The sequence below is a fragment of the Penicillium concentricum genome (assembly GCF_028827145.1).
Source record: "Penicillium concentricum strain IBT 3081 chromosome Unknown utg000004l_segment0_segment0, whole genome shotgun sequence".
Classification (NCBI taxonomy): Eukaryota; Fungi; Ascomycota; class Eurotiomycetes; order Eurotiales; family Aspergillaceae; genus Penicillium; species Penicillium concentricum.
The window spans coordinates 973,495-987,179 of record NW_026622757.1 but is presented as its reverse complement, the minus strand read 5'-3'; the positions used below and the strand labels follow the sequence as shown (position 1 = coordinate 987,179).

At 50.2% G+C, this 13,685-nt stretch overlaps 3 protein-coding genes across 3 annotated transcripts; all 3 read left to right on the top strand.

Moving 5' to 3' along the window:
• Window positions 1-93: 93 nt before the first annotated feature.
• On the top strand, window positions 94-1,718 carry N7517_009314 (sugar transporter family protein; the record flags this gene model as incomplete). The annotated part of the gene is made up of 3 exons (XM_056727037.1): window positions 94-267; window positions 337-1,011; window positions 1,065-1,718. 3 exons carry the CDS (start codon window positions 94-96, stop codon window positions 1,716-1,718), a joined length of 1,503 nt encoding a protein of 500 aa, XP_056575609.1.
• Window positions 1,719-3,160: 1,442 nt separating this feature from the next.
• On the top strand, window positions 3,161-6,645 carry N7517_009313 (GPI inositol-deacylase; the record flags this gene model as incomplete). The annotated part of the gene is made up of 3 exons (XM_056727036.1): window positions 3,161-3,697; window positions 3,751-6,341; window positions 6,417-6,645. The coding sequence occupies 3 exons, from the start codon at window positions 3,161-3,163 to the stop codon at window positions 6,643-6,645; spliced, it is 3,357 nt and encodes a 1,118-aa protein (XP_056575608.1).
• Window positions 6,646-9,862: 3,217 nt separating this feature from the next.
• N7517_009312 (putative translation elongation factor eEF-3) lies at window positions 9,863-13,131 on the top strand (the record flags this gene model as incomplete). The annotated part of the gene is made up of 2 exons (XM_056727035.1): window positions 9,863-12,980; window positions 13,046-13,131. The coding sequence occupies 2 exons, from the start codon at window positions 9,863-9,865 to the stop codon at window positions 13,129-13,131; spliced, it is 3,204 nt and encodes a 1,067-aa protein (XP_056575607.1).
• Window positions 13,132-13,685: the final 554 nt, after the last annotated feature.

Here is a 13,685-nt window from a genome sequence, read left to right as displayed (position 1 = left end):
TTTGGCGTCTGATCTATCTTATTCCTCTTCCTTTGCACTTTGCGCCAGACTTTTACTTTCCTATTCACGGGTGCTCAAGGATCCTTAGCAGTCATGGATGAGGCAAAGCCTCAGTATGCGGCGACACCTTCGCCGGATGTCGAGCATATGAGTGTCGGCCGCTACATCTCCACACGTATTTCATCTCTTGTGCCTCCGATGAACCCTGCGCCCAACCCGTTCAAGGCCTTAACACTACTCAACAAGACTCAGTGGCTTAATTTCACAGTATGTCGATATCCCTATAGAGTTGACGGCGAAGGGAAAAAGAATTGGCTAACCAACCTAATCCTACAGGTCGCGTTTCTAGGCTGGTCTTGGGATGCATTCGACTTTTTTACCGTCTCACTTACTACCTCTGAACTTGCCAAATCATTCGATAAATCCGTAACCGACATCACATGGGGAATCACCCTAGTGCTGATGCTACGGTCCGTCGGCGCCATCACCTTCGGAATTGCCTCTGATCGATGGGGCCGTAAATGGCCCTTCATCGTCAACCAATTGCTCTTCGTGGTCCTCGAGCTCGGCGCCGGTTTCTGCCAAACTTATAAACAGTTCCTGGCTTGTCGCGCCTTGTTTGGAATTGCCATGGGTGGCTTATATGGCAATGCGGCTGCCACCGCGCTGGAAGATTGCCCGCCCGAAGCCCGTGGTATCATTTCAGGACTCTTGCAGCAGGGTTACGCTTTTGGGTATCTGCTAGCCACGGCTTTCGCCAGAGCTCTTGTCGATACGACCCCGCATGGCTGGCGGCCGCTATACTGGTTTGCAGCTTGCCCACCCGTCTTGATTATTATCTTTCGGTTATTCCTAGGTGAAACCGAGACTTTCCGTCGGCGTCAGGAAGCAAGACAGGAAATGCGCGGAGGTGTTGCGGCGTCGTTCGTGTCAGAAGGGAAGGTTGCACTGAAGCGCCATTGGCTGATGCTCGTCTACCTGGTTCTGCTTATGTCTGGGTTCAATTTCATGGTACATGGATTATTTGCTATTCGATTAATGGAAGAAGGCTAACAAGGAGACAGTCGCACGGATCTCAGGATCTGTACCCGACAATGCTGGAGAACCAATTCAAATTCTCCAAGAATGCAGTCACCGTTACACAAGTCGTCGCCAACCTGGGGGCTTTGTCAGGTGGCGTGTTATGCGGCTGGGCCAGTCAGATCTTCGGTCGTCGCTTCTCTATCATCGTCATCTCCATCGTCGGTGGCGCCCTTCTCTACCCTTACACATTTGTCGAGAACAAGAATGTCATTGCCGCAGCCTACTTCGAGCAGTTCATGGTCCAGGGTGCATGGGGTGTAATTCCCATTCACCTGATGGAGCTATCGCCAGGACCTATCCGTACATTCGCCGTCGGTACCGCCTACCAGCTTGGAAATCTGGTCTCCTCCGCTAGCTCGACCATCGAATCAACCATTGGTGAACGCTTCCCGCTGCCTCCAACCGAAGAAGCCCCCCACCGATATGAGTACGGCAAGGTCATCTGCATTTTCATGGGATGTGTATTTGCCTATGTTATTATAATTACAATTGCTGGGCCAGAGCGTTTGGGTCGTAACTTTGACGCGGAGCATGACGCGGACCTCCAGGAGGTTGCTGCTCACCGCGGGCTCAACCCCAAGGAGGAAGACTTGGGAGATGATCCCGAGAAGGCTAGGAGTTCGATTGTGCCGTAGACCTGCTAGGAGCTTTTTAAGACCTAGTGTGGTGTATGACTGATGATTGTTTCGTACGACCTTGCAGCAACTTGGAACTTTATTATGGGGGGCGTGGAAGGAACCTCTAGAATGAGATAACTGGACAGATAATAAATTGGATTCCAACGACTCTCTTTGTTTATCTCGCTTTGTGCTGTGGATTGACGTCAGCAGTGCGTTTCGCTCTTGTGTGCTCTCAAGGACCTTCAAGGTTGGTTGCCTGTAAGTCATTGGAAGGTTAGCGCGTATCATTCAACGGTTTTGGTGCACAGTATATGGTCTACCCTGTCAAGGATCCGAGTCTGCTTAATTGGTAGTGCTCATTCTGGCGCGCAAGCCAGTCTTAGGGTTGAAGGGTATCTTCATTTTCTTTGTGACAGTGGAGTATAAAGGAATCGGTAGTACCCACCTGGACTTTGAAAAGTGATGATGAATTGTTGTGTTCTCGGTGGAATAGTGAGGAGGACAGGATTTGGAGGTACACAGAACAAAATCACAGTAAGCGTGAGAGGCTCTTTCCAAGGCTACCTAGATATAGTGCAGGGATTCATTCTTCCCTCAACACGCTTGCACGGAGTACACTATTCACAGCTGGGAGTTGAATTAAATTGAGGGAAAAAAAAATTGTGCCGAGATGAAAAATAATTATTATAGTCTAATTGGATGGTCATAACATGAGTTGAATATGGATGTGATGCTATACTAATATAGGGTAGAGTCTATCACGCTATTGATAGAGGCAAAGAATATCTCAAGCGAGGAGATTTGGTCTAAATATTCGGCTACATGGTTTAATGTATAAATAATGCACAAAATATAGGTGAGACCCTTTAGGGAGCTTTACATCTTATAAGCCAGTGACATACGCGTCCTGCAGGAACATTAATGGGATACACGGTTGCCTGTCATGGTAGTTCCAGTGCATTACTCCGTATACCTTGACTTGACATTTTCTTATATTTGATCCCTGTTTATAATAGCTATAAAATAGAATATAATCATTGTCGGCTTTAATGACCTCAAGCTTCTAGGGCTATAGTCTATGGTGACTGCCAAGACTATCATGCCAATTGCGTCGAGAAAAAAAAGAGAGAAAAAAAAGAAAGCATCTCCAGACCGGTGAATATTTCAAGTCAAAATCCTAGTCCAAAAGATTAGAAGAATCACTTTAGTTCATATAACACCTTGAAACGTACCCACAAAAAAACCACTTTCAGGGCTGTCAGGGCCAGGGACACCCTTTTCTCCGCCAAGGCCCAGACAAACCTCCAACCGCCCCGGCTTCCATTCTTGTTCCCCATTCCGACCCCCTTCCCTTCCCCTCGTTCCTTACTCGTTAAGGGTTCTCTTGCGAGGTTTAACCCCCTGCGCCAAGAACCTGTCTGTGTGTGCTGGATGAAGTCCCGGCTCCGCCTTCTCCAATGCACAGACGCTCGTCGGGCTCCCCTGTCGAGGACGAAGATTCCGCCTCCCGAACAGACGATGGGACCGCCATCGACGAGAAAACCAGATCCCAAATAGCTAGGCGCGGCACCAGCTTCGACCTTCGCCGCGACGGCAGCGCGACACCGCGCTCCCGAAACTCGAGCATGTGGCGCACCCCGTCCTCCCAACCTTCCAACGATACCAAACCCACGCCATTGGGATCCCCCCGACTTCCGATGGAGGCCCCCTCTCCCGATGGTCGTCGTGCGCGGCAATCCCGACAACGCAGTCCATGGTCTTGCTCCATCCTGACGGCCTTGACCACTTGCGTTGCTGTCGCGTTCTTGATCTCCATTGTGAGCTCGTTCACCGGTCGGCAACATGGTGGAGATGGTTGCGGTGTTCCAATGATGAGTCCGACGTTCATCCGTATGCTGGAGTTTGACACGGAACATACCCGTTTTGCAAGCAAATACAACCTCTTCGTTTATCGGGAGGAAGGCGTGGATCCTTACACCCAGGATAACATCGGGGTATGGCCCTTCGATTCACGCGCTTGGATTACTGTGCTGACTGGTGTATTTAGTTGAACGGCGTCCCAGTTCTGTTTCTTCCCGGGAATGCTGGAAGCTATCGCCAAGTCCGATCTTTGGCCGCCGAGGCTTCGCGACATTACTACGATGTGGTCGCACACGACGAGACCCGCCATGCGGCCGGAACGCGGAGCTTGGACTTCTTCATGGTGGACTTCAACGAGGATATGGCGGCGTTCCATGGACAAACGCTGTTGGATCAGGCGGAATATGTGAACGAGGCGATCTCATACATCCTATCACTTTACCATGATCCGCGACGCACCCGCCGAGATCCAGGGTTACCGGATCCCAGCGCAGTCCTCCTTATCGGACACTCTATGGGTGGAATAGTGGCACGAACATCTCTGACTATGGCAAACTACCAGGCCAATTCGGTCAATACGATCATCACCATGTCTGCACCTCACGCAAAACCGCCCGTCTCCTTCGATTCCGATATTGTCCACACCTATAAACAAATCAATGATTATTGGCGCGACGCCTATGCGCAGACATGGGCCAATAACAACCCGCTATGGCACGTCACTCTCATCTCCATTGCGGGTGGTGCGCGTGACACCGTGGTGCCCTCCGACTATGCCAGTATATCGTCTCTTGTGCCCGAGACACACGGATTTACTGTGTTCACCTCTTCTATTCCGGATGTCTGGATCGGCATGGATCACCTGTCGATTACTTGGTGTGACCAGTTCCGCAAGGCAATAATTAAATCCTTATTTGAAATCGTCGACGCCCGACGCCCTACTCAAACGAAACCCCGGGCAGAACGGATGCGTGTGCTTAAGCGGTGGTACTTGACGGGTCTGGAGTCAGTGGCTGAGCGTACACTGCCCCAGAAGGAAGCAAATACCCTTTTAACACTCGAGGATAATGCAAACACCATTCTTGCACAGGGCCAACGGTTGATCCTGCGCGAATTGGGACTACAGCATGGCCCGGATGTTCGTCTTTTACCAATCCCTCCCCAGGGCGTTTCTGGTAAAAAGTTCACCCTGCTCACCGACCAATCGCTTGATAAGAATGGCAATATTGAGGTCCTTTTCTGCAGTGTGTTCCCGCTATCCAATGGCCGTTCAACCAACTTCCCGTTGAATTTGGATTTCTCCGGTGGCACCGTGGGCTCAACCCGTTTGGCCTGCAAGAGCGCGGCGGAGGATAGCATTCATTTACCTGCCTCCACACGCTCATCAAAACATGCTTACGATCGTAGCCCGCCGTTCTCGTATCTGCAATACGACTTGGAGACACTTGCAGAACACCAGTTCGTGGCTGTTGTTGACAAGGCCAATGTACCAACTCCAGGCTTCCTTGTCGCCGAGTTCTCGGACAGCTCGGATGCAATGATTCGGGCCAAGGTGGGATTGGGAGGGCTGCTCAGTGCTGGCCTGAAGATGCGACTACCTGCGATCCGACCCATGCTTACCGAGGTGAAGATCCCGGCACTGTATTCGAGCCTACTCGACTACCGGCTGAAGATCACTCGCCATCCTCAGAAGGATGAGCTGTTCGCTCCATTGCTCCGACAATCTGTCTCTGACCCTCATGAGTCGAAGTTTTTCGTCAACGTCAATGAGGTCAGCGTGAACCTGCACGGTGTGGCGCCGTATATGCCGCCTGCAATTAGCGAGCAGGCCGCTCTCGGGGGCGTATCATTCCACCTGTGGACGGATCCAACCTCTGGCTCGACGGTCGACATCTCCCTCCAAGTCGATCTCACCAGCAGTCTTGGGGAGCTAGTGATGCGGTATCGTACCGTATTCGCGGCTTTCCCACTGCTTGTCGTTGCCCTCGTTCTCCGAAAGCAGTTCCAGATCTACGATGAGTCTGGCTACTTTATTCCGTTCACTGAGGGCCTTGATCGTGCATTGCGGTCTTCTTTCCCGCTCCTGCTGGTGGCGATGTCTCTGTTGGCCTCCTCTCTGGCTACCTCCAAAGCCCTGCCTCAGACCGACGAAACCCTCCATTGGCGGTCCAACTCAACCGAGACTCCTATCGACTTCACCAAGAATGATCTCTTGCTTGGTTCACAAGACGCTTTCTTCTGGTTTTTAGTCCCAGTATTTGGCCTCATCAGCGTTGGCGTCTGCGTCCTTGTCAACTATCTCGCTCTCCTCCTCGTGACCATCTTCTCCTGGGTCTATGGGATTCTGCACAGCAAGTCAGGCTATATCCGGCGAGAAGACCGGGGAAACCTCCCGATCTTCCACACCCCCACTCCTCGGCGACGCATTATCCACACCGCCATCCTTTTGATCCTTGTCTCGACTGTGATTCCCTACCAGTTTGCCTACATGGTCGCTTGCATTGTGCAGTTAGCCACGTGTGTGCGGGCACAATGGCACGCCAAGGAAACGAGATCCACCTCACATCTGAACTTCGGCAACTACGCACAATCTATATTGATCCTGATGTTGTGGATCTTGCCAATTAACGTGCTTGTTCTCCTGGTCTGGGCTCACAATCTCGTCGTGCACTGGTTTATGCCATTCTCATCCCACCACAACGTCTTATCTATTATGCCCTTCCTCGTTCTCGTCGAGACCATGACCAGCGGCGCTATGATCCCGCGCATCACGACCAGGTATGTAGCGTGGTTCTATCCAGCTTCCCTTGCACCCTCACAAGTTCTAAGCTAACATATCTATCTCCGTCCCAGGTTCAGACACGTCACCTCAATGATCTTCTTCGCCATCGCCATCTACTCAGCGATCTACGGCGTCTCCTACGCGTATCTCCTCCACCACCTCGTCAACCTCCTCGCAGCCTGGTTCGTTGGAATTTACCTATTCGGCAACAACTTCTCACCGCGCCGTCTATGGCGTATCATCGATGGCGACGAGCTCCCTTCCGAAACGGGGAGCAGCCACGTTAAGAAGCAGCCATGAAAGCTAATCACGTCTGTTGTTGTTCTGCTTTGATTTTTTTTGTCACGGAGTTGCGCCGCGCATATGGGTCTGGAGTTTCAAGCGTTTTTCACTTGTTTTTTGTACAGACATCGGGGGTTTCCCGGCGATTTTACGCATATCGATGTCCCCATCTTTTCCTGTCTTCAACCCACCCAACTCTTAAATCTCCCCACATCACTTGTTACGACACCTAACCCACAAGGTCATGTCTCTCTTGAGAATTACCCGGTCCTTGTGGTACTACTCGACGCTCGCAACCCCCAGATTTCCGACTTCGTTCTCTGGTCTGGTGGGATGCTATGATGAAGTCTTGTATATATCCCCCGGTGTGCTTTTTTTTCTGTTTCTGCTTTGTTTTGTTCATGATCTGGACATAGATTTGCGGGATGCAACGGTCTGATTTTGCTTGGTTCTGGGCGTGTCGGTGGTTCTGTGTCTTGTTCCTGGTTTATAGAGTGTTGTGCATTCCCACATACTAATTACCTTCTCACTTGATTTATTCTGTAGACTACTTGTATGAGACTTTATCACATCGATCTTATCATAAAAGAGGTCTATTTAAATGTCTATGCATGCTGACTCCCTTAAAGATACCCGCTGTAGAACATATGCGCAGCGAACGACTCTTGCACGGAGTATGCACGTCGCACGAGCCCGCCAGCCTCAAACTATCTATACGAGACCGAGCCTCTGATAGGTTGTATTTCTTGCCCCTTTATTTCCCCTGCTTCTTCGAAACGATAGGCCCATTCCCACTTAACCCCTGGAACTATGTGTGTATCAGAGAAAAAGGGAAAGGTCTAAGCGCTATATCCGGAACAGGGGCCTCGTAACAAAGCATGGGTAAAAAGGGGCTGTGAGAGAAAGAAATAAAATAAAATAAAAATATAAGAAACACATGCAAAATTAGAAATGAAAGGATCAGATCTTCAGATCACAACAGAGTATGGAGTACGGAGTACAACCTCCTTACACGGCATCTACCCCGGATTCAAATGGTGGATACCCAAGCATGTCTTACATAGTCTAGCCCCTTTGTAACGAGTCAATTTACAAAGGGAGTTAGATCAGTCAGATGAAGATTCGCCTCCGGTCCCCATCAAATAAACAACTGGGGCCGTACAGGCGGATCCACTTTATGAATATGATATGTCCGGATGTCGGCAGATGAGATACTCTGACTACGGAGAACATAGAAATAAACGTCCATTTACCGAAGTCTACGGTGTACGATGTGATGACCTCGCCCCGACGTAGGTGTGTGGCGAACGCCACGTTCAGAAAAACGGAAAAAAAACGAGTCCGATGCAAATCCAAATTTCGGGTCCCTTCCAGAAACAGCTGTGGTTTGGTTTGAAAAAAAAAGTAATCGGAGATGATTCGTTCGCGCGGAAATCTCGGGTTTATACGATGTAGCGTTTTAGAAGTTTTCAATGAGCATTGTCTATAGGAAGTAAGGAAGTAGAGTTCCAGGCCCACTTCCGATTTCCCTTCGCTATTGTTTTCGATTAAGATCCGGCATATTTCTACATTCCGCGTTAAGGCTTTGCCACCTGCTGTATAAGGATGTTTATATTATTAAATATGCATTCTTAAAGAAAATTGTTTTCTTGAGTCCATAGTTGGAATATGACGCTTTACCTGCGTGGCTTTACTGTTACCGAGAGTTTCCAAAATACCACCAACAGTCTTTAATAAGTAGTAAAAGAAGTTGAACGGTGTAATTTGAGCTGAATAGCACTTCCAAGGATATATCCAGGTCCGAGTGGCCTTAACTCCCAAGCAAGCGGTCCAAAATATAATTCCTCATACCAATTTTAGGTACAGGCGTTGGGAAGACTTGATAAAAACAGAGTTCGTATTTTCGTTTTTTTCTTTGTTTTTTGCCACCCGAATCTGAATCCTTTCGCGGGGGATAAGGGATAACGCTAGGGTAAGAGTTCCTTTCTAGACATGTGTTATTATTAGGTGTGGTACTTATAGTCAAATTTCTTGGCTTTTTGTATAAAACGCGATAAGCGATAAGATAAATCAAGCGGTGAAAAAAATTTCTTATCCCGTGGTTGATATTCGTGTTTAATTGGACGTACAAAGAGGACATATACAAAAGAATTTCTGCTAGGCTGTTGGATATTAGATGGACAAGCAGTTGAACAGGCTTATGCTAGTTTTTATTTCTGACCTTTGGCTGAGACTATACTCAGCTCTGACATGTCAACTAGTCTTGGATGGGATCCAGCGGTTAAGCATCCGCAGTCGACACGGAGGTGCCAAGTATGGGTCTGGATGGATACGGGAAGATCAGAATATGGAAGAAGATTTTAAGGTAACTCTAAAACTATGCAGTTCTATATTTTTCCCTTGGAGAAAACTCGGGTATCTTTGGATTTCTAAGTGGTACTGCGCCACTGGATCACGGGTGGCGAACGGTGACTCGCGCGCCTCGCTGGTTTTACGACAACTGGATAGGAGTGCTACCATATAGGACTAAAGTATCCCCGGATACATATAGAAGGTTGGGCATAGGGTTAGGCATGAGATATAGACTTGAGGTGAACAATTCAGATGATAGTTCATAGTATACTATTCAATACGAATGGATAATAATAGTTATACAATAGATCTAGTACAATAATCTACAATAATGTATAGGCCATTTAATGTATAGGCCATTTAATTCAAAAAAGAATAGAATAAAAGCCACATACTAAACCAAATACGGCCAGGCAACGGATTTAACCAATCAAACAAAGGGGATTCGGGCAAAAGCAGGACTTAACCCAATAAGGGTGCAGGAACAGAAGTACTAAGCCTAATTCGGTACTAGTGGACAATGGGCCTGAAAATTTTTTAAAATTTTTTGATTGCCATTTTCATAGGGTTTTGCCGCCGATATGCCACACGATAAATATCCTCGCCCCCCCTTCTCTTCTCCCCCTCCTCTCCTCCACTCCTGCATCTTTTTTTTCGAGGGTCGGCCTCTTCTTTCTTTTTTTTGTTTTCTTCTCTGCATAGACAGATTAGAAAATCTTACGCTCCAATCTTTGAGCGCTCGCGTCTAGAACTTCGACGCAGTTGAGTCTTTTGCTCAAAAAAAATTTCAACGATACCCCTCATAGAAAAAAAAGGAAGGATTTTTCTTTCTTTACTCTAATACCCCCTTCCTCCTTTCCCAACCGTCAAAATTTCTTCCAAAATGCCTGCCGCCAACGTCGCCAGCTCTCCTGCCACTACTGGCAAGGAGACCGCCCAGTCGGTTGCTGTCCTCGAGGACCTCATCAAGAACCTCAACATCTCCACCAGCGCTGATGAGACCATTGCCGCGGCCAACAACCTCGCCACTCTTTTCGGTGGTCCCATCCCTGAGCAGGTTCTCCCTGCCAAGGCTGCCGAGCTCTTCAAGAAGCAGCTCGCCAACAAGAAGGATGCTGTCGCTCGTGAGCGTGCCTGTGAGGGTATCCGTGCTATTGCCTCGCACTCCACAATCTCTCCCGCTGTTGAGCCCCACCTCGTGGCTCTCCTCGGCCCCGTTCTTGCCGCCGTCGGTGACAAGATGGTTCCCGTCAAGCAGGCTGCTCAGTCCGCCGCTGTCGCTATCGTCCAGGCCGTTAGCGGTAACGCCGTCAAGGCCGTTATCACTCCTCTCCTCGATTCTCTCGCCAACGCCCAGAAGTGGCCCGAAAAGATGGCTGCTCTCGACTGCATCAACATCCTCGTCGAGTCCGCCCAGATGCAGCTTGGTTACCAGGTTCCCACTCTGATCCCCGTCATCTCCGAGGCCATGTGGGACACCAAGTCCGAGATCAAGAAGGCTGCCTACTCCACCATGGAGAAGGTCTGCGGTCTGATTGTCAACAAGGATATTGAGCGTTTCATTCCCGAGCTCATCAAGTGTATCGCCAAGCCCGAGAACGTCGCCGAGACCGTTCACTTGCTCGGTGCCACCACTTTCGTTACTGATGTCACTGGCCCTACCCTCGCTATCATGGTTCCCCTGCTGGATCGTGGTCTTGTTGAGCGTGAGACCGCCATCAAGCGTAAGACCGCTGTCATTGTCGACAACATGTGTAAGCTTGTGGAGGACCCCCAGCTTGTTGCTCCTTTCTTGCCTAAGATGTTGCCCGGCTTGAACAAGAACAACGAGACTCTTGCCGACCCCGAGGCCCGTGAGAAGACTCGCCAGGCTCTCGACACCCTCTCCCGTGTCGGTAACGTCGTCGACGGCAAGATCCCCGAGGTCTCCCGCGCTGGTGACATCTCCACCGTCTCTGCCATCCTCAAGGAGGTCCTCGAGGCTAAGCACAAGGACACCATTGCCTCTTCCGAGGAGGCCATCAACTACGTTGCTGCCATCGCCGCTCAGCTCGTTGATGAGAAGGAGAACGACCACGTCATCTGGACCCAGAACACCATTCCTTACATCACTGCCATCGTTGGCGAGGCTGATGCCAAGTCCGTCGCTGAGGAGCTCCGCAAGAAGGCCTGCCCCGATGCCGCCGCTGCTGATGCCGTTGCCTCTGATGAGGAGGAAGGTGTTGACCTTTGCAACTGCACTTTCTCCCTGGCCTACGGTGCCAAGATTCTGCTGAACCAGACTCACCTGCGCCTCAAGCGTGGCCAGCGTTACGGTCTCCTCGGCCCCAACGGTTCCGGAAAGACCACTCTCATGCGTGCTATCAACAACGAGCAGCTTGAGGGTTTCCCCAAGAAGGATGAGGTCAAGACCGTCTACGTCGAGCACGATCTCGACTCTGCCGATACTGAGCAGACCGTCATTGCCTGGACCCAGAAGAAGCTGGCTGAGGTTGGCCAGAACCCTCCCCGTGAGGAGCTCGAGGGCAAGCTGCTCAACGAGTTCGGTTTCTCCGAGTTCCAGATCCAGGGTCCCATCACTGCCCTCTCCGGTGGTTGGAAGATGAAGCTCGCTCTCTGCCGTGCTGTCTTCGAGAACCCCGATATTCTCCTGCTTGACGAGCCTACCAACCACTTGGACGTCAAGAACGTCGCATGGCTCGAGAACTACCTGAAGAGCTCCCCTTGCACTTCCATCATGGTGTCTCACGACTCCAAGTTCCTTGACAACGTCATCCAGCACGTCGTTCACTACGAGCGCTTCAAGCTCCGCCGTTACCGCGGTTCCCTCTCCGACTTCGTCAAGGCCCACCCCGCTGCCAAGTCCTACTACGAGCTCGGTGCCTCCGAGATGGAGTTCAAGTTCCCCGAGCCCGGTTTCCTTGAGGGTGTCAAGACCAAGTCCAAGGCCATTTGCCGTGTTAGCAACATGTCCTTCCAGTACCCCGGTACCCCCAAGCCCCAGATTCACGGAATTACCTTCCAGGTCTCCCTTGGTTCCCGTATTGCCGTCATTGGTGCCAACGGTGCTGGCAAGTCCACTCTCGTTAACGTCCTGACTGGTGAACTTATCCCCACCGCCGGTGATGTCTACCAGCACGAGAACATCCGTATTGCCTACATTAAGCAGCACGCTTTCGCTCACATCGATAACCACCTCGACTCCACTCCTTCCGAGTACATCCAGTGGCGTTTCCAGACCGGTGAGGACCGTGAGACTATGGATCGCGCCAACAAGATCGTCACCGAGGAGGACGAGCGCGCCATGGACAAGATCTACAAGGTTGAGGGCTCCCTCCGCCGTGTCATTGGCATCCACTCTCGTCGCAAGTTCAAGAACTCCTACGAGTACGAGATCTCTTGGTCTCTGGGTGACAACGTCGGCATGAAGTCCGAGAAGTGGACTCCTCTCATGTCCGCCGACAACACCTGGTTGCCCCGTTCCGAGATTATCGTCTCCCACCCCAAGCAGGTCGCCGATGTCGATCAGAAGGAGGCCCTCGCCTCCGGTCAGTTCCGTCCCCTTGTCCGCAAGGAGATCGAGCAGCACTGCGCCAACTTCGGTCTCGATGCCGAGCTTGTTTCTCACTCTCGCATGCGTGGTCTCTCCGGTGGCCAGCGTGTTAAGGTCGTTCTCGCCGCTTGCTCATGGCAGCGTCCCCACCTTATCGTCCTTGACGAGCCCACTAACTACCTCGACCGTGACTCCCTCGGTGCCCTTTCCAAGGCTATCAAGTCTTTCGAGGGTGGTGTTGTTATCATTACTCACTCCCGCGAGTTCACTGAGCACCTGACTGAGGAAGTCTGGGCCGTCAACGACGGTGTCATGACCCCCTCCGGACACAACTGGGTCCAGGGTCAGGGTTCTGGCCCCCGTCTCGACGCCAAGGGCGACGATGATGAGGACAAGTTCGATGCTATGGGTAACAAGATCGTTGTGACCAAGAAGGTCAAGCTTACTGGTATGTCATACAATTTTCTCTCACTTTCACATCACAATGTTCAATTGCTAATCCATTTTTTACAGGCTCTGAGCTTCGCAAGAAGAAGAAGGACCGTGCTGCCCGCCGCAAGCGTGGTGAGGAGGTTTTCTCTGATGAGGATGATCTTTGAACATCCAATCGGGGTGTTTAATGCATATTATGATCGCTTGATGAATTTCATATGCTTTGCTAGGACAAAATACATTTCTATGTTCAAACATTCGTTATTATTATCTTTACTCTGCTGTAGATCTGTACCACGTAGTTTGGAACCTTGAACCATCTGTTGCTCATGGCCTAAGTAACTGCGGAATGAAGAGTCTTTTACCAAAATAATCATGTCAATATTTCGATCTGTAGGAAAGATGTCGGCTTGCCCTTGCCTACGCTGACTTGGTTTATTACATGCATTGCACTGCACACCTTTTCGTTTGCCTTCTATGCGTCTTAGTTAGCTTTCTGTTAACCAGTTTCATCTATGGTCCTACACCATCCACTGCCATTTCCTCCATATCAAACTTCTGTTCAAAATTTCATCCATTGAAGTCTTGGTGTTCTACTGTCTTATTACTCTCATCACGTTTGATCTTCTTAGGGTCACACAACAAACGCAGCAAACATGATAATGCATGATCACATGCATGCAGAAATTGTCTAGAATTCCCCCGACATGACAGCAAATAA